Raw genomic sequence first — 21,276 nt, forward strand, 5'->3', positions numbered from 1 at the left:
ATCAAGTTTCCAGGTGATGCTCATGATGCTGGTGTAGGGAATGCACTTCGAGAACTACCAGTGGTTATGAAAAACAAAGTTAAAAACAAAGGTGACCTATGTAAACTTCGATTATTTCCTCCTTTCCCTGAAATCAAGCTATACCTTTATATAAACCTCATTTCAGGTAAAAGGTGACTTTTTCTGCAGAATCTGAACTGATTGTCAGATAGGATAGTGTCCACATTTGGGCAATCCTATATATAAATGAAAATAATTAATCCAGGATAGTATAGCCTCCCGATAGGTATTTAAAATCCACACAAATACTAATGCCACATTTGTTTGTAAACAATAGGTCTGTGGCCTCCTAATTCCATGGCTTCCTTTGGGACCAATCCATTTAATAACCCTGCCATTTAAAGTAAGAGCAGCAGTTAATATTTCCCTGGAATTAACCATGCTAATAATATAGAGATACGGAATAACTGTTCTGTGATCACAGTCACATTAACTACTTTACCCAGATTATCTTTCACATCGGTAAATTCATTGTGAGCCAATGGCCAGCTGTTGAACAAAGGAGAATTGGCCACTAGAGTATATAGGCCAATGACAGCTGGGCTGAATCCAAACTGCAGTCCCCGTAAGCCAACAGTAAGTGCTGACCCATGAATGCTGAGCTATAAAATGTCAGATACATGTGAGGTAAAAGTCAATGACTCTGTGAGACTATTTTGGGGTGGAATATCGAGGCATAATCTCCTCTAAAGATCTTAACGTAAGAGATGATAGTGATGGAATTACAGAGAATAGATTACTAGAACCCACAAGCAAAAATTAATATTTGGTTCATCATTTGTCACAAGCTTGTATTCTTACGTGATTTATAACAGGCGGGAAACACATTCATCCCAATTTGAGTTTTATGAAAGTTGTCTTTTCATTGAGACCTTGGGTCTCCCAAAGTTTATGAAGTAAGCAAAGCTAAGGTCTCACAGGGACGAATATGTCTACAGTATTGCTGGCTACAAAGACTATGAAGGTTTGAGGGAGAAGAAAGTTTTCTATGCTACTTAGTTTGCTCTACTTAGTTTGCTCTGGATAGCTCTTGATATAACTATGTTGTAGGATTTTAACAATAGCATAAAATTTTTCCAGTGGTAATTTTGCCAGCTAATTGTGTAATAGCTTTTTTTAAAAAACTATTTTTTTGGACAGGGTCTTGCTCTGTCACCCAGGCTGCGGTGCAGTGGCGTGATCATGTCTCACTGCAGCCTCGAACTCCCAGGCCCAAGCAATCCTCCCACTTCAGCCTCCTAAGTAGCTGGAGGAGTGCACCACCACGCACAACTAATTAAATTTCTTTTTATACAGAGGGGGGTCTCACTTTGTTTCCCAGGCTCATCTTGAATTCCTGAGCTCAAGTGATTCATCTGTATCAGCCTCCCAAAGTGTTGGGATTACATTCATAAGCCACTGTACTCAGCCATACGTTTTTTAAAAGATTGATCTTGGCTGGGTGCCATGACTCACGCCTGTAATCCCTGCATGTTGGGAGGCCGAGGTGGGTGGACTGTTTGAGTTCAGGAGTTCGAGACCAGCCTAGGCAATGTGGTGAAACCTTATCTCTACCAGAAATAATAATAAAAAAATATCCAGGCATGGTAGTGCATGCCTGCGGTCCCAGCTACTCAGGAGGCTGAGGGCGGAGGATTGTTTGAGCCCACCTGGGAGGCGGAGGCTACAGTGAGCCATGATTGCACCAGTGCACTCCAGCCTGGGTGACAGAGTGAGACCCTGTCTCAAAAAAGACTGTTCTTTAGTCATGTCATATATACAATATACGTGTATATACACACATACACATTCAACAGCTGAAACTGATGAATAGTCCCCTCCCTGGTGTGTTGTTCTTTATACACACATTGTATACATTTTTTTCTAAATGTCATTCAAATTCAGAAACTGAAAATCAAATACTGAATAACGTAAAGTCTACAGCATCTTTAATAGCATGCCTATTCCTTCCTGTTTTTTAATTGCACTTACTTAATACATACTTTCCATGTCATTTGTTTTATTCATAAAAGGAGCACAAACATGCCTCCACTCTCACTTCCTGCCTGACCCTTGCTTTAACTCTTTTTTCCATTCTCAAGGAGAATGTTTGCTTGTGAACAATGGGGATACAGGCAAGGCAGGGCACAGCAAGGCATGAAGATGAAGATGATCTGTTCAGTGGGCAATGGCAGGGGACAGGGACTCCAGAGGCTTGCCAGCTGCAAGGCAAGCTGAAGGAGAAGGAAAGAGAAGATATTTGGAGGCAGTAACCACAATATGAAATATAACATTTGAAAAGATTTGCAGCCTTGAATGATGAGAAATGAGTCAAAAATATCTCGATGTCTGTATGTATGTCTTTGTTTCCTTTGATACATAATCAAGGTCTTCCAGGGCATGCTAAGATTTAGAGAAAGTCTCCCAATTGGCAAGTGTAAAAGACCAGGTTTACAGAGTAGGGTTGGGCTTAGTGCCACCTTGAATATTTCTACAGCTCCAACATCACAAATTTGCCAATCACTGTGAATGTGTGTGCATGCATTGATGCCTCATCGATATTTTAAAGGGCTCATCTTTGAGATTAAAATATTAATGTGTGTGTGTCTTTTAAAAAGCTTTGATTAGGCCTTTTAATTTATTGCTTGAAACTATATGGTCACTTAGCTATGGCCTACAAGTAATGAACCCTTCTTAATTTGCCAAACTAGTTCATCTGTGCAGTCTTTGGGTACTTACAAACCCTGTTGATAAATAAAGAGGTAGAAACCTGTCAGTTTGCATCACTCTAGTTTTGTACAATTGGAAAAGACTTTTTCATACATGTAACCTACTCAGTTTAACAAGGTGCTATGAGAGCCATGCTGCTATGTCTCTTGGTGTACCTGTTGGCACCTGTTAGTAAGTAAATGAGAGGTCACCAGTTAGTTGCTTTCAAATTCAGTCTTTGGAGATTGACAAATTCTATAAAATTGCTTGCAAAAGGAAGAAGCCTTGTTATTTCAAGACTGCATTTATCTGTGAATTCCATTCTATATAAAAGTAAAAAACAACAAGTACATGACACACTGTCAAGTGAGCTGAGCAAACTGACATCCTTCTTGAGACCTTTTAGAAAACAGGTGTTGAACACTTGTAATGAGATTTCCATGCATCTTCAGAGGAAGGAGGAAAGATTCTAACAAGAGCTGTTCAGAGTGTTACAGATCATGGCCAAGGAAATAATTCTGAGTAAGGAACAAACTGAAGAAGACATTACATAAATGCTCTGTTTGTCTGTGTGTGTGTGTGTTTTAACTTTTTTTCTTTTCTTTTTTTAGAGACACACATCCACCAGACAGAAGTATTTTGAAGTATATAATTTTTCCAGATCCTGGGGAATCTGGGATATATTTAATTAACTATTTCTGATCTGTTATCTAAGTGTTTTATTTATTTCTATGTAGAAAATGAACTAAAATGGGGGCACGCTATGTTTTACAAGAAAGTTAAAACAATTTTGTTTTAACTCAGATGTTAGACAAACTTGGAAAATCATCTAAGAAGTGAAAAAGTGAAAATAACCATTGGTGATAATTTACAATAAAGAGAAACACTAAATTTATAGTGGTATTTTCTTCATTGCATTTAGATCTATAATCTCTCTGGAGACCAAGTTTCTATTAGAGAGGAATTGAGTTCATCTGTATCCATTAAATAAGCCCATCTTTCAAATAACACCTCCCAAACAGTGTGTCCTTTAACCACTGATTTGTCTCCCATCTTCGCTATAGATGAAGTGTATCAGGCTCTCATTTATACATGGATCTGACCCTATGCTTCTATTCTGTCTGCTGGATCATGGGCTTTGGTAATGGCTTTGTAATTTGTCTTATATAATACTTTTTTATAAGTTGATTTAGTTATTCAGTATACTTTATTTAAATGTTAAGGTAGCCGGGCGCAGTGGCTCAAGCCTGTAATCCCAGCACTTTGGGAGGCCGAGGCGGGCGGATCACGAGGTTAGGAGATCGAGACCATCTTGGCTAACACGGTAAAACCCCGTCTCTACTAAAAATACAAAAAATTAGCCAGGTGTGGTGGTGGGCGCCTGTAGTCCCAGCTACTTGGGAGGCTGAGGCAGAAGAATGGCATGAACCCGGGAGGCGGAGCTTACAGTGAGCTGAGATCGCACCACTGCACTCCAGCCTGGGCGACAGAGTGAGACTCCGTCTCAAAAATAAAATAAAATAAAATAAATGTTAAGGTCAATTTACCGAGTTCTTTAAAAAACTGGAATTTTGATAGATACTGCAATGAATTTATAGATTAATTTGGGGGCAGAATTTATATCTTATATTATTAAGTTGTCCCTCCTAGGTCATGGAATATAGCTCTATCTCTATCTAGATTACTTTCTATGACTTGTGAGTTTCAAAATTTTCTTCATAGAGGTCTACAAAGTTTTGCATGTTTTTGTCAAAGCTAATTCCTGGATACCTTACAGTTTGGTTGTTACTGTGAAAGTTACCTCATTTTTGTTAATATCTTTTAGCTAGTTGATCGATGGAGTGGAGCAGTGTTTCTCAGTGTGGGGCCCATGGACGACTGGGAAGACCACCTAAAACCTTTCAGGGATCTGCAAGATCAAAATTACTTTCATAAATAATACTAAATACTTTTGCCTGTTATATCCTGTTGACATTTACACTAATGGTACAAAAGCAATAGTACGTAGAAATCACTGTTGCCTTAGCATGAATCAAAGCTGTGGTTGCAAATTGTAATTGTCATTGTATTCTTTAACACCATGCTCTCAAGTAAAAGAAAAAGCCAGTATCATATAAAGCTGTACTTGATGAAACAGTAAAAGTATTACTCTGATTAAACCTCTGCCCTTGAGTGTATGTATATATATGTGTGTGTGTGTGTGTGTGTGTGTGTGTGTGTGTGTGTATTTTTTGTTTGAGATGGAGTTTTGCTCTTGTTGCCCAGGCTGGAGTACAGTGATGCGATCATGGCTGACTGCAACCTCTGCCTCCCGGATTCAAGCGATACTCCTGCTTCAGCCTCCCGAGTAGCTGGGACTACAGCTATGCACCCCCATGCCTGGCTAAGTTTGTATTTTTTTAGTAGAGACAGGGTTTCTCCATGTTGGTCAGGCCTTGAATTCCTGACCTTGGGTGACCCACCCACCTCAGCCTCCCAAAGTGCTGGGATTACAGGCGTGAGCCACTGCGCCTGGCAGAGTATACATTTTTAAATAGTATGAGTGACAAAATGGGAAGTTTGCCTAAAGCACTTTTGCATATTGAAGTACAAAGAATGACTGTCTCAAGGAAAAGTATTTGTGTGACCATTTGCATGCAGGGCTAAACTGACTGCTTCCCTCTCTCCTCCCCCCACTTACAGAATCATTTTTGGTTGAAAAGAGTACTGACAACCTACAGTTATTCAGAGTTGGATCTTTGGCAGACATTTTCTGAAAAAAAAAATGAATAAGGTAAACATGTCACTTTAAGAAAAACAACCAGTGTTTGTTACCACAATGCTATTATTAGAGTCTTCAAGGAAAATGAAAATTTTAGAAAACTTGTATCTGTTATAAACTTGATAGCTTCTCCATACTTTAAGATGTTTCTGATGAGAAGGGTGATATTAAAAGTGGTGATATTTTTGATAGTATATAATACTTGCTAATATAGGGATAACTCAGAAAACCAATATTTTCCAAATAATATGTGAAGTTGAAAAATCATGCACACACACAGTTTTTTTTTCTTTTAATATATATTACAAAACTAAGTTTCAATTTGGTCCCTATCCAGGTGATCACACATACTAGATCAGTATAGCTCAAGTAATGAGTTTTTACAATTCATACATGTATTGCTTTATAAACTAAAACCTTTTACAAATTTATAATTTCCTATATATTCTAAAGAAAAAGACAACAGGTTATTGTCTTTGTTTTAAAGCAAACAATTTGTATCTAACAATTTGTCCCTAATCAGCAGGTGACTTAGAAGCAGAAATGGTCACAGAGGTTTTACTTTCAGGCCAAGTTCTCATTATCTAAGCCACACTGTCCAAAAAGCTGAATGGAAATTCTTTAATTACCTGTTCAATTATTTTTAGGGTGAGGATTCGGTTTAAGATACAAATTACCTTTTGCCATTGTCGGTGCCTATGGGAACATGAAATTTCAGGTCTATTATTTAGGTTTTAGAAACTTCAGTTCATGGAGACAGACAATACTCAAAATTCAAATTAACTTCCTAATGAGCCACATAAAACTCTTATGAGAGAAAACTGTTATATCATCTTAGAAATATTAGTAAAAATTATTCGCCACTAACAAAAAATTTCCACAAACTGTGCAGTTTTTTATAAACACATGGCCTCTAGACATAAACATTCTTAAACAGAACATGGTTTATTATTTATTGCTATCGTGTACAATGGAGTGTTAAATTAAAACGCCACCCAGATGACACACACATGCTAATGACGTAAGGACTGCCACAGTAGAACATCTCTTCTCAAAGACAGTAGGCACTCTGGGCCTCTGGGAAAGCATCTCTACCCCATTCAACTGAGGCTCTGAAACTAAGAACACGGGGGTTAAACCTGGGAACCTGGCAACTAGAGGACCAAGAAAAATTCTCACCTCCCAAAGACTTTGCTTATTCATTCCATGCTACCTTTTGTTCAGGGCACCTCCACATTTCTAGGTTCGCCATAAGCCTAGGTACTAAGTCTATGCAAAAGATCTCATGTCCAGGCAAGTCCTAAGGAACAGTCTCCCCTTCTATATCTTAAATCACAACATGCTATATAATTTTCTGGAAACAGCAGGAACTGTTATATTTATGACTGTGCTCTTGTCTGTAAGAAAGTCTTTGAACTAAAGAACAAATTGATTATTCTTTTAAAATAATATCTAATTTGCATCAACAAGGCACATGATTTAAAAAACAATTAGGAACATGATGTTTCAGTGTCATCTTTGCATGCCAGATTATAAGAAAAAAAAAAGATCTCACTATTATTTAGCTAGTAGGTTAGTGATAAAATTAAAGCAAAGGAGAAAACTAGTTGATTTTTTAACAGGGAAAGTCAAAGATTTCTTAACTCAAAAGAGGCAATTCAATGAAATGGTAGCATTTTATAACCCCAAGATTAAAAAGAGCTGCTTTCTAGAAATGTTCAGTTTTCAAAATAACTGTTTCTATGAAACATGCAAATAATTTCCAAGAAAGAAAGAAGACATTTAGAGGGAAGTCCTTTGTTTTATTTAACCCACTATGAATTTTGAAGATCCCTTTATTCTGCAAATTTGTGCTGCCAATGGAGAATTGGAAGAATTCCCAATGGAAGAGAACTATGATGATGGAAGAGAACTATGAGTCACAATTAAGCAGTACACTGAATTACAAAAACAATCAAAACAGGCTAGATTACTGGGCATTGTTAATGTAACTGCTATCTATAACGTTTGGCTTCTCTGATCCAGCATTAGCGTTTCCCTCACTTCTTCCTGATGTGATAAGGGCATGAAATTACGGTTTAATTTTTCCAATCCTGTTATTTCAGTGGTTAGTTTTTGCTCTAAATTTTAATTATTCAGTAATTGGTTTGAATGACTTTTTGGAAGTCAGCTTGTCAGTTTATGGATGTTCTTTCTTCTCTATGTAGTCTGATAAATTCATTTGTTTATCCAATACATATTTACTGAGTACCAAATATGTGCTGGGCACATCTCTTGGCACTATGGATAAGAAGTTGTTAAAATGCAAAATCTTCTGTCCTCCTGGAACTAACATTCTAGGACAATAAGTGGGATGAATGCACTATACACTGTGTTAGATTATAATAAGTGCTGTAAAAGAAAATAAAGCAGGAAAGGGGGATTAATCTCTGGACTGGGGGTAAGTTTTGCACATTTTAATCACTTTCGACACCTGACATCATGAGGAATGTGGGGAAAAACAAACAAAAAGATTTTAACCAAGTGCAAATTTAACTAGACAAGATCTTCAAGGGCGGGGCATGTAAGAAGAGATCAATAGACAGATAGTGGGCTCTGAACCTCCCACTTACTAGCTATGGGACTGTAGACACACTATATAACCTCTCAGGTTCAGTTTTCTGAGAAGGAGTAATAATAATGATACTATTTATTGCAAAGTATTGTCTTAAGAAGTAAATGAGTTGCCTATAACTTTGGGAGGCGGAGGTGGGTGGATCACGAGGTCAGGGGTTTGAGACCAGCCTGGCAAGCATGGTGAAACCCCAGCTCTACTAAAAATACAAAAATTACCCAGGAGGCAGATGTTGCAGTGGGCCGAGATCGCGCCACTGCACTCCAGACTGATGACGAAGCAAGACTCCATCAGGGGTGGGGAGAGCGGGGTTGGGGAGGGAAACAAAGAAGTAAATTAGTTGATACATCACATATAAAGTTCTTGGAATATTGCCTGGTATATAAGCATTTTCTCTTTTTACTAAAAAATTATCATTATTTTTGGAAAGAGTGGCTTTTATTAATTCTTGGCTTTTGTGATGCAGCTGAGGTGTTTATCATAAAATGCCATTACTTTGAATCAGTCTTGGAGGCATGGCAGCCAGTGAAAAGAATGTGAAGAGGGTTCTGGTATCTGAGAGATGCGAGTATTAGTCTCATGTCTGTTCAGTTTTAATGGCAACAGCAGAACCTTGTGCAAGTTAATGCTTTTTTTTCAGAAGTCTCAGTGAACTCTCCATAAAATACCCATTTTGTAGAGCTATTTAAGGAACTAATGAAGCAGTATAAATAGAAAGCCTTTGGGACGGCCAGGTGCTGTGGCTCATGCTTGTAATCCTGGCACTTTGGGAAGCCGAGGCGGGTGGATCACCTGAGATCAGGAGTTTAAGATCAGCCTGGCCAACATGGTGAAACCCCCATCTCTACTAAAAATACCAAAAATTAGCTGGGCGTGGTGGCAGATGCCTGTAATCCCAGCTACTCGCCAAGTTGAGGCAGGAGAATCACTTGAACCCGGGAGGTGGAGGTTGCAGTGAGCTGAGATCGTACCAGTGCACTCCAGCCTAGGCAACAAGGCAAGACTGTAAAAAAAAAAAAAAAAAAAAAGAAAAAAGAAAAAGAAAAGAAAACCTCTGGGACACATAGGCAGTCAGTAGATGACAAAATTATGATGAATTTTGGGTAGAGCTTTACTCTTTTCTAGAGGGTATAAACTGAGGAAAATTATTAGAATGCTCAAAAGACTACTGTGTCAAAGTCTTATCAAGCCATTTGAGTTCTTTAGTTCTTTCACATGCAATTGATATTTTCATTGTTACCCACTTTTAAAAGCATCACCCCACCAAGAACACTTACAAGGTAACCCTGTTAGGTTAACTTGCTACCAAATGCAAATAACATAATATAACTTATATATATTTTATTTTATTATTTTTTTGAGACAGCGTCTCCTTCTGCCACCCACGTTGGATTGCAGTGGCACAATCATGGCTCACTACAGCCTTAAACTCCTGAGTTCAAGCAGTCCTCCTGCCTCAGTCTTATGAGTAGCTGGGACTACAGGTATGCACTACTATACTTGGCTAATTGAGTTTTTTTTTTTTTTTTGTGTGTGTGTGTGTGTGTGTGTGTGTGTGTGTGTGTGGAGATGGGGTCTCACTATGTTTCCCAGGCTGGTCTTGAACTCCTGGGCTCAAGTCATCCTCCTGCCTCAGCCTCCCAAAGTTTTGGGATCACAGGCATGAGCCACCATGCCCTCCCTGGAATACAAAACATTTCTAAAAAACCCCTCTCTTCTGTTACTTCAGAACATTCTTAAATTTAGTTTTCCCTTCAATCAATTTAAATTACATAAACTACATTGATTTTTCTCTTTTTTTTTTTTTTTTTTTGATATGGAGTTTCGCTCTTATTGCCCAGACTGGAGTGCAATAGCACGACCTCAGCTCACTGCAATTTCTGCCTCACAGGTTCAAGTGATTCTCCTGCCTCAGCCTCCCAATTAGCTGGGATTACAGGCATGCACCCCCACTCCCAGCTAATTTTGTATTTTTAGTAGAGACAGGGTTTCACCATGTTGGTCAGGTTGGTCTTGAACTCCTGACCTCAACTGATCCACCCATCTTGGCTTCCCAAAGTGCTGGAATCACAGGCGTGAGCCATTGTGACTGGCTGATTTTTTCTCTTTTCTAAACTAGCATTTAATTTTAATAAAAGTATGTTTCCTAGAGTTGCCGACCTGTACGGCTGACCAGTGGTATGGATTGCTAAGTCACTGTGAGGAGGATTCTGTTTGGTGGAAGCAAGGTATATAGGGGACAAGTCCCTCTTGTTCTCTCTTTAAGGAGATCAGGCAACTCTACACAGTGCCTCTGCCCCAGGCTTAAAAAAGGGGCACTCTGACCTTTTCATATCTCTCAGGGGAAGAAGCGTAGCTTCTGGAGGTTAAGGATCACCTAAGTCCAGTCCCAGCTGGCTGAGTTATTTACTCTATGGCAGTGGGAAAGCCACGAACAACCCTGAACTTCTTGTTTGTAAACTAGGATGAAAGCTGTTTTTACAACAGGAATGTTGTGGGGGAGAAAAATGCCTTAAGAGGTTTTGAAAAAGTTTGCTAAAGAGCATGGGATTGTTGCTATTACAAAGTGCTGTCATAAGAGGGGATAATCAGTCCCATATTTTTTTCTAATTCATTTTTCTCTAAAGTGCACTTAGCAATCATTGTAGGTGTGTTCTTTCTCCTCTTTGTGGCTCTGAGTGTTTTGTTCCTGTCACTTTCTGGGGTCAAATATTGAAAAAGGTAGGAAAAAAAAAAAGAAATAGAGTCCTTAATGGAAGACTTCAGTTAAAAACAACCCAAGCAAACTTGCTTATAACATTGCATACAAAATTTGACCAAAATGAGAAAACTAGGATTAGGAATTTTCACCACCTGTCTCTTGCTCCCTTGTTTTCAGATGTAACTAACTAATCTCCTACCTCTCTCCAAAGTTCAGAGTGCCTATTTTGTGTCAGCAGGCACAGTGGTGGGTGCTGGGAATACAACAGTGAACAAGTCAGTAAGGACCCTGCCTGCATGGGGCTGAAGAGAAGATAGAGAGGAAAAACAGATAATAACAGGCACACGTAGTTAAATGAATAATTGTGATAAGGGATGCAAGAAAAAAAAAATAGAACGTTAAAAAATCAGCAACTCAGTGAACTCTTTCCTAGCAATTTCCTGATGAGATTTCATAACCTCTGTTCATTCCTGCGAACTTTCAAAGTTATTAACTTTCAAAGTTAATAACTGCTTACTTTTTATTTAATAGCATTTATGCTTTTTATTCTGTTATTTTGAAGAGTGATAAAGGAAGATGGTCCTCTTTTCTTGTTGTAAGAGCCCTTCAAATATCGGTGACAGCTTCCAAATAAGATTAGTGGATATGCTTAAAACATAATACATACCATTCATATAGCCTCAGGTGTTTTGCTTTAAATTTGTATCAAAAATATTGCTGAACTTTTAGAGATGAATGGCCTATACTTTACCTACAAAGCATTAGCAATCATTCTGATAAAATCAAAGCATTTTCAGTATTCCTAATCAAAAGGATCTAATAGAAGCCCTGAGAAAAAGAGAGCTATTCATCAATGACAAAACATCACACCACCAACAGCAATGGAAACAACAAAATGAAAAGGCAATCTACAGAATGGGAGACAATATTTGCACACCATACATTGAGAAAGGGTTCATATCTGAACTATTTAAGTAACTCCTATAACTCAATAGCAGAAACCCAAATAGCCCAACTTAAAGATGAAACAAGAAACTGAATAGACATTGCTCAAAAGACATACAAATAAATGGCCAACACATAAACGAAAAGGTTCTCAACATCACTAATCTTCAGGGAAATGCAAATCAAAACCACAATGAGATATCATCTCAAACCTGTTAGGATGACTATTATTTTAAACAAACAAACAAACAAACAAAACAAGAGATAGCAAGTACTGGCAAGGATGTGGAGAAAAAAGAACTCTTGTGTACTACTGGTAGAAATGTAATTAGGTGCAGTCACTATGGAAAATAGTATGGAGGTTTCTGTAAAAATAAAGTATGGAACTCCAAAGGATTCAGCAATCTCGCTTCTGGGTATACAACCAAAAACACTGAAATCAGGATCTCAAAGAGACATCTGCTCTCCCATGTTCATTGCAGCATTATTCATTGGAAGCAACCTAAATGTTCATTGAGAGATGAATGGACGAAGAAAATGCAGTATATACATATAATAGAATATTATTCAGTCTTAAAAAAGGAATTTCTGGCTTAGTAGTAACATAAGCCCCATCACAGTACATAATAATACAGGATACCACTTATATGAGGAATCTAAAAGAGTCAAACTCATAGCAGAGAGTAGAACAGTGAGTGACTGCCAGGGGCTGGGAGAAGAGAACATGAAGCGGTATTATTCATAGGGCACAAAGTCTAAGTTATTCAAGATATATAAGTTCTAGGGACCTATACAGCAGAATGCCTATAGTTAACAATATAGTACACTTAAAGAAATTGTTAAGAGGATAGCTCTTGTGTTAAATATTTTTATCATAAAATATTAATAATAATAAATAAAGAGGGCAGGAGGAAACTTTTGTAGGTGATGAACAGGTTTATGGTATAGATTGCAATGATCATTTCACAGCTGTTTACCTCCAAATTCATCAAGTTGTGTACATTAAATATGTACAGCTTGCCTGTCAATCATGTCTCAACAAAGTGCTTTAAAAAACATCACACCACCACATAAGAAATAATGGCTTGTGCATGCAGAAATATTAATTACCTGTTTCCTTTTCTGCTGGGCCTAAAACATAAGAAAAGAGAATTTAGGAGAAAAGCAAACTACCCTTGTTGCTCATATAATGTAAAAGGCCACTTCTTTCTAACTTAGGTTTGATTTGGTTCTTAGTCTGGTCCTGAGGATTTTTTTTTTAAGAAAAAAGCAGGGGGAGAGGGAGATGATGAAAAGCATAGAAGTTTTTCTCACCTAATGAGCAAGCATTTTGTTGTTGCTACTTTTTAAAGAAGACTGCTCAGCATTCCTACCAGAGTGGGTTGCTAGGATCCATTTTCCAGAATATTCTTCCATTAGACCAGAGATAAGAGAGAAGTGACTTCAAAAAGGGAAAAGGTAGGAGAGTTTCCTGCTCACTGTCCATTGGGCCCTACCATAGGCTTTTATATAACACAGACTTGTTTTTATGTGTCCAAAAAAAAAAAAAAAGTTTCTTTATCCATTTAAAATGGATTCTATGGCTATAAAATACAAAGTGTACTGCATATATCTTTTCTGTATCCTTGGACAAGGTAATAGTCAAAAATATTAACTCAGTTAAGAGCAAAATGATTCTTACAGGTTTTTTTGGGTAGAGTACATAACATTTACATAAAACAATACAGTGTTTATTCAAGTTCCCCACAACTTTCATCTTTGCCAGATTTGAAAGGCTTTAATATGTCTATTTTAATATCACTTCTTCCAATCTGTATCAGAATACTCAATACTCGCAAAACATGAAAATTATTTGAAAGAGTATTTAAGACTGAAACCCAATTTGTTTATCTTCCACTTTCCTCGAATGATCAAATGTTCATTGCTTTTGCTTTAACACAACATGATATCATAATTAATGAAGTTAAAATGGTAACTAAGGAGGTTTCATGTTGTTACTCTCGTGATATAATATTGGTTGCTATGGTGATGAGATGGCTTTTTTGTTAATCACTCAGGAGGTTGGTTATCGTATGCTTGTTAGAAAGCTTGACCAGATTTGGAGAGAAGAAAGGAATAATAACACAAACAATTATCATCAATCCTTTTCCCTACCTGAATTTTGCTAAAACTATTCTAATATCAACTACTTCATAAATTCATGATTCCTTAAGTACCATTTTATATAAAAAGTTACTAAAATTTTATAAAGGATGACTTACTTTTATTTTCAGGTAAGAAACTTTTATTTTCAGATAAGTATTTAACATTAACTGCATTTTTTCCCTCTATTAGTTAATCCTTCATGTATTATTATGTAAGTCAGTTTTATGACAATTTGAGCAAAAAACTGAGGCCTTTCCGTTACTTTCAATTATATAAATTAATGTTGTTGAATAAAACTGTTGAATAAAAGCTGATTTTGTGACTTTGCCACAAATTCCAATCTACTTATTTCTAAATATTTAAAAAATTAGTATCCTTAATGAATAAAGCCTGAAGAAAGAAAAAAAATAGCAAAGTTCTCTCAAGAGATCTAATCTTTCAAATGCATCAATACATTGCAAGCAATTAAAAACCAAAAGAAGTTCTATGAGTTTATTTCATCCCTCAATAATCAACAAGTTTCTTCCTTTTTGAGTGATACTGCAGAACAGAAAATAAAATTTCATAATACTACACTGTTACTGATCAGGAAAGATTTTGCTGCCTATAGTTCAAATGTTAGACATACTTACAGTACTGCCAAAAAATACAACCCATGAAAACACCTTTTGGTTTTTTGAAAACTCAAAATAAGAACAAAGGACAACTTAAGCACGAATCCTGGGTCTTTCATTCAAGCAGAGTCCCAGGAGGCATATTAAAGCAATGAATAGGAAAAAGCTCTTCAGTTCACCAGCTGAGATTTTAATGAGACATTTCCCTTTGCCATGGCACAGGATTGTTCAGGAAAGGAAAGGACTTCTCACAGAAAATTCAGTTAATAGGCATTGTTGGCTCTCACTGCCACTTCGACAATTGCTCACTGCACTGACCTTCTATTTTGGCATATTCTGTGAGTCTAGTGTAATTGATCAAGGCAGCTTTCTCGAGACATTTTCTGACCACTTTCTTCACCTCTTCTGCTGGTATGGGAGTGGCAATATCTTTCATTAAAACCTACAGGGAGAGGAAGTGGAAGGGTGAGGGGCAGGGTTGGGGACAGACAGACAGAAGAAAAAAGATAGATGTTGCATAAAATAAATACTAAAGACAAATTACACAAATTGTCCTTGATCTGACTATTACTAGGAAAGGGAGAGGGGTAACTCCTAGGTAACTTGGGGGGAATGTAATGGGTCTGCAATGTACTTCCCAACTGGGAATGTAATCCTCCCACCTTAGCTCCTCCTAAACCTAATTTATGCATTTCAAAACCTCCCCTAGACCAGGTCACCATTCAGTGTGACTGCCACTTTTTCTCCAGGGACCTGTGACACCATTAGAGCAGCTGTTTCAGATCAAGATTACAGTTCTTGGGACAAATAATAAAGTTTGTTTTGCACATCCCTAATTTAAAAGCCTTGAGTCTTTTGAGCAATATATTTGAGAACAATAACAAAAATTCCATTAAGAATAAGCATAATCTTTGAGCTCTGAAAAAAAATCAAGACCTCTAATGACTGTGATTTGCTGAAGATACATGGCAGTCTATTCAAAGAGGGAGGAGAAAACCTCTTTGCCTTAGCAAAATGAATGCTTATGGAGTATTGAATGTTAAAATACATAAAAACTTTCTATGGTTTTAAAAAAAAACTGATTATTCTCTGTTGGGCTCCTAAAATGTGTTTTTGGACTTTTCCTTAAAAATGTTTTTACTAGGCAAAGGGAAAATACAATTACGTCCAGAATTCAAAATGTAATGTATTCATAAACACTGTTACATTGACTCATAATTTTCTTTAAAACCTTCATAGTGATAAAACTGCTCACATTAAGTTTTGATTACACTATTAGTAAAACTATCTTTCTGCATATTTAATGCAATTATTCTTGCTTTACTTTCATTCACATTACAAAATATATGCCAGAATGTTAATATAGAGAAGACAATGCTTTTGTAAGTGCTCTATTTCTATGTCTTATATTGAAAGGAATATTGAAAGAACATGAAAACATGCATTTCATGCTGTATTATTTAATTCTCTTTTAAGTCAGCCTCAGCACTAAGGATTTTGTCATCCCTGATTTATTTAATCATCCAAGTATCAGTGACCTTTGACAACATTTTTTAAAGGCTACTCACTGACGACATTTTAAAGATTTTGTTAGGCAAGGTTTTCTTTTTTGAAAATAGCCAACTTTATGATTAAAAAATCTTTCTCTATCAAATTCAATAATTCTGACAAATATTTAGCACTTTAATTAGCACTGCACATTAGACTTGGCAGACAGAAAAATCCCTTTGTGCATAGCAAAAAATAGACATGCACCATTAAATGTGATTATTACTAAACTTTAAGATTAATTTTTTTCATATGCGGAACCACAAATGTTACTATTATACTTCCCATGGTGACAAACTTTACATAACAAAAATGACTGTTAAAATTAGAATGTATATGTCTCCCAGGTAATATTTCATATTATCTGGGAACCAGAAACTTACTTTCTGGCAAAGTACAGGTAAAGGGCTGGCAAATGCAAAAAGGGAGATGTCAACCTCGATTTCATGCTACATTCCATGTTCTTCCAAGGTATCATAGCTTTCAAGAATTCATATGCATATTTTTGACTTTTCTATGTCAGTAAGAGACATAAAAATGAAGAAATGACCCTTAACATTTCTGTCTCAATTCAGCAGGAGATGTGATTAGTGACTATAACTGGAATAAAGGTCCCTGTTCATCCTGCCACCTGTCAATGCAGGGCATGAGGGCATCCTGCTATTACTAAGTATTCCCTACTGGGGGGGAGAAAGGAGGCTCTGCCATGGAAACCCAGACATGGAAAAGCTGTATTAGGTACCTACGATGGGATGTTGTTCCAAAAAATAAAGCAATCCTTAAGGATTTTATTTTACTCATAATACCTTAATGAATAGAATGACATGAATACTTTGAAAAATCTGAGTTATGTGCAGCTTTCAGTATTACAAAAATTCTAATAAAACATAATTACAACAATCATATTTCTATCGCACAATCCACAATAATCAGGCATAAGACAGGGATATAAAAATAAAATCAATCTGTAATCCTAAGATCTCATTTTAATCATCAGTTCTAGTCCTCATCTCCCAAGTTCTTAAATCACTGAAATGGAGATGTAATATCGGAACAATGTCTTCTCTCTTTGCTTTTTAATAAAGATGCTAATAAACAATATAGTATCTAAAATTAATTCGGCAGAAAACGGACAAGATCAAGTGTTAGAAGTCAATAAATAAGGATTATAATAATCAAATTATGAGCTAAAGATGAATCTAGAAATTTGTTTTAATTCTGGTAAGAAATAGGAGTTGGCCACATTATTTAACTGTTAGCATCTAACAAGTATATAAATAAATTTATAGACAGATGAAAAATACTGCCCTTTGAAACTTCAACTGTCATAAAAATAGGAATAGAGAATATATTTTCCTTAAAAAATGATTTTTTTCACCTGGATTAAAAATCTTGTTTGCTGGTTATTTTGTGGGGGAGAAACACATTTCTATAATATGTGAATTCATTTAAGGTAACACACACACTGGAGTAACTGAAATAAATTCTGAGATGAATACTGAATGAATGAAATGATATATTTGTGAATGGTAAATGATAAACTTGTTGGCATGAGGACTATGACAGGTAGAAGTACAAATAAAGTTGGAGGACGATAAAAGACAATTGTAAAGTCTGAAAAAGCAAAAACAGTTATTCTTAACTGAAAAAAAAAGCATCTCATGAGGGAAATAAAGAGGTAGGAAAAATGAATACTATCAAAAAGATGCCATAATATGAGTATAGGATGGCAGCGTGAGGCTTCAGAAAGGCTTCAGGGAGAATGAAGTGCTGTAGACAGAGTCTGAATGTAGTAAGAAAAGTTGAGAAACTTATGAAATGTGATGGAATCAGTAGACAGTATAATGGGGTCTGTCTCCCTAGTTCAATAACTAAAATACACAGTCCTGAGAAAGCAAACAGTATTTACAGAGTAATGTTCAAACATACCCTTTCAAGTAATGAAAGTGTAGCTTTTAGAGCACCTTCAGGTCGTCCAAAGGGAAAACAGTATCTTTAAAAACAAAAGAAAGAACAAAAGAGTCAAACATTTAATACCCAAGACTGCTAAATAATTCCTGTTTGTATTACTTGGCATTAATGAAGAACCATGAAACAAACTAAAAATATTATAGCATCAACTCATCCAGGGAAATTTTAACCGTTAAAAGTTTACCTAACCCTAGGATTTCAATGACTTAAACAATAAAGGTATAAGATATGATGAAAAAGGTTCTAAACGTTTTGAGGATACATGTTTTAAAAGAATACAGTAAATAAAAGAACCTCAAGGGTCATGAGTAAAGCAATAATATGCATTCTGCAATAATTTCTTGTTTAAGAATTGTCATCCAAGTTCTAAGAGAAAATGAAATAAGTTCCCCCATTTCCTCCTATGGCATGTGTGGTTTAGGGTGGCCACATATACCACAGCAAGATTCCAGCTCTTTCCTTTGCTGACATTGGCCTGTCTACCATGATGTCTAGCTTTTCCACCTCCCCATACAATACACATAAACCCTCTGCAGTTCTTTTGTCTATAGTCATTTGTCCCAAATATTTCTAGTCCTACATATTCCTACTGCACACCAAGAAATGGAGGACAGGTCATGGGGATGTTCTGAAATCAGTGTCAGACAAGGCTGGAGAGTGAGTGGGCTACTCAGATTTTCATGGTTACATGATGATAACAGGTTTATCGCTCTTTACCAGGGGGGTCCTACTTCAGGTCAATTTCCACTTAAACAATACTGAACATCAGGGCCATTTCATCTTTTTGGAGCTCCTTGCTTTGTTGAACCAGATTCAAAAAAGCACCTCCTCCTAGGACTACAGTTCCCACCGCAGGATCAAGTGCTACAGGCAGCTGAGCTGTCCTTAGGATGGCACCTTGCTCTGACTTAGAAATCTGCAAACTAATAACTTGCAAAGAAGTTTACGTATCTCTATGTCCTTTTGCATAATTCAGGCATTTAGTGGACATACTTTCTCAGATATAACTAATAATAAAATTATATTTTTCATGCCATAATTTAAACATATTTCCCCCAAAAGCACATATGTTAAGTTTAACTTGTTTTATAGAACTATTTTTTAAAGAAGAGATTGATTTCTCCTTTTTAAAACAAAACAGCAGTTTAATTTATATTAGGATTGGATTTTACATTCGTGAAACTTTCATTAGTCTCACACAGATGCAAATAAATGTTATAAAAATCTAGTCACTCGTTTTTTTTTTTAAAACTGCATATCACATTTATCATTTTATTTACTGCTAAAAATGTCCTTTCTTAATCTTGCCGCTATGTACTCTGCTACTCTCCACCCACACGCACAAAAAAAGCCATAACCAATTTATTTTGATAGTTTCTTCTGTGCAGTGGTGCTTTTAAGAGCATTAGCAAATTAGCAAAGTACCTTTAATCATTTTGTATACTATAAACTTTAATCCACGTTTAAATAAAACACAAATTGGGTTCTTGTAGTCCCCTCCCCCTGCTTAATCTTTTCAGTGTATTTGCATAATCCATCCATTGTCTTCCCTATTGTTTATTTCCATTAACCTGTGGGTGACACATTTTATGAATGGAATGTTACTGATCCCCAGATTACATTTAGCATTTCAGGGCTCTGAGGTCCCACTGGGTATGTTCTAAATTAGCATTAGCTGCCCATGATGTGTAAATAATTCAACGCATTTACAGAGTACAAGTAATCCGGAATCAATAAAGTACAGAAAATAACTACATAGAGGCTTAATTAATCTTTACAAAACAAGTTTTAAAAGAAGAGAAGTATTTTGTTCTGCTTTTCAGGCTAAATATTTTAGGTTTTTACCACTCTGGCAGCTCTATAACAGCAAAGCAAAGTGGAAAACACTCATTCATCAAATAAAATTCAGCCACATTATATACTTAACATGAATAAACTGAAGTCACCCTTATTCCCATTATGGCAAATTAATTGCACAGAAAAATAAACCAGCACAGATTTGTCTTACAATTAAGCCCTCTTTGTTCCCTACCTATTTTTAAATACAGTATTATTATTATTTTTTTACCGGTGATATATACACATAGTTTAAAGAGGAAACTTTTTTATCTGACTTTTTTTAAAAAATGAAAACCAGAAATCCTTTATGTCAGTTCCAGTTTCTGCTTTCTATTTTTAAAAAAATGCTGTCAACTTTTAGCTAATTCTTTTGGTATTTAAACTTTATATCCTTCAATTATACATTAATATTTTTATTTCTTGATTTTTCGATTTTAAATATTGTCCTACTAACTTTGCACTATGGAAGAGAAGTATGTAGCTTTCATTTGTTTCAGGAACTGCACATATTTAAAATATACAGTTTGGTTAAGTTTTGACATATGTATATACTTGTGACTATAATCAAGTTAATTCATGGCCTGCAAGTCTTCCCCCCAGACCACAGGCAACTACTCATTTCCTTGCTATAATTTTGATTAGTTTGTATGTCTAGAATTTTAAGTAAGAGGAAATGTACAGTATTTACTTTTGTGGGTCTGATTTCTTTCACTTAGCATAGTTATCTTGATATTTATTCATGCTGTTGTATATATCAAGAGTTCATTCCTTTTTATTGGAGGGTAGTATTCCATTGCATGGCATACACTGGGTATCTGTTGCTTGCTGATGGTCATTTGGCTTTCAGAGTTTGGCTACTATGAATAATGTTGGTATGAGCAATCATATAAGTCTTTGTATGGACACATGCTTCCATTTCTCTTGGGAAAATACCTAGGAATGGAATGGCTGGGTCATATGATAAATGTTTAAATTTTTAAGAATCTGCCAAATTATTTTCCAAAGTGGGTTGTAGCATTTTATATTCCTATCAACAGCATATAAGAGTTCCAGTTTCTCCACAACTGTGCCAACACTTGTTATGTTCAGTTTTTGTTTTGTTTTGAATTTAACTAGTGGTACCTAACTGTGGTTTCAAATTGCAATTCCCTATTGAATAATGAGGCTGAGCATCTTTCTATATGCCTTTTTGCTATAATATTCCTTTGGTGAAGTATCTGTTAAAACAATTTTTTAAATTGGGTTAATATTTTATAATTAAACTTTTAAAATTTTATATATTCTGAATAAAAGTTTACTGTGAGATGTGCATTGTCTCAATATTTTCTCCTATTCTGTGACTTAACTTTTTATTCTAACAATGTCTTTGGAAGACCGAAAGTTCTCAATT

At 36.1% G+C, this 21,276-nt stretch overlaps 1 protein-coding gene across 9 annotated transcripts in view; it reads right to left on the reverse strand.

Annotated features, from left to right (window-relative positions):
* CADPS2 (calcium dependent secretion activator 2) overlaps positions 1–21,276 on the reverse strand; it is a 573,333-nt gene that overhangs the window by 111,260 nt on the left and 440,797 nt on the right. For 5 of the 9 annotated variants that reach the window (XM_045388489.3, XM_065542513.2, XM_065542511.2 and 2 more), the window contains exons 15-17: positions 18,006–18,069; positions 14,847–14,970; positions 12,880–12,900 (exon numbers count right to left, since the gene is read on the reverse strand). In XM_045388489.3, the coding sequence (XP_045244424.1) occupies positions 12,880–12,900; positions 14,847–14,970; positions 18,006–18,069 (209 nt within the window). The remainder of the gene's footprint in view (positions 1–12,879; positions 12,901–14,846; positions 14,971–18,005; positions 18,070–21,276) is intronic. The other 4 variants (XM_045388493.3, XM_045388491.3, XM_065542514.2 and 1 more) reach the window with 1 other exon arrangement.

Source organism: Macaca fascicularis, chromosome 3 (genome assembly GCF_037993035.2).
Source record: "Macaca fascicularis isolate 582-1 chromosome 3, T2T-MFA8v1.1".
Taxonomy (NCBI): Eukaryota; Metazoa; Chordata; class Mammalia; order Primates; family Cercopithecidae; genus Macaca; species Macaca fascicularis.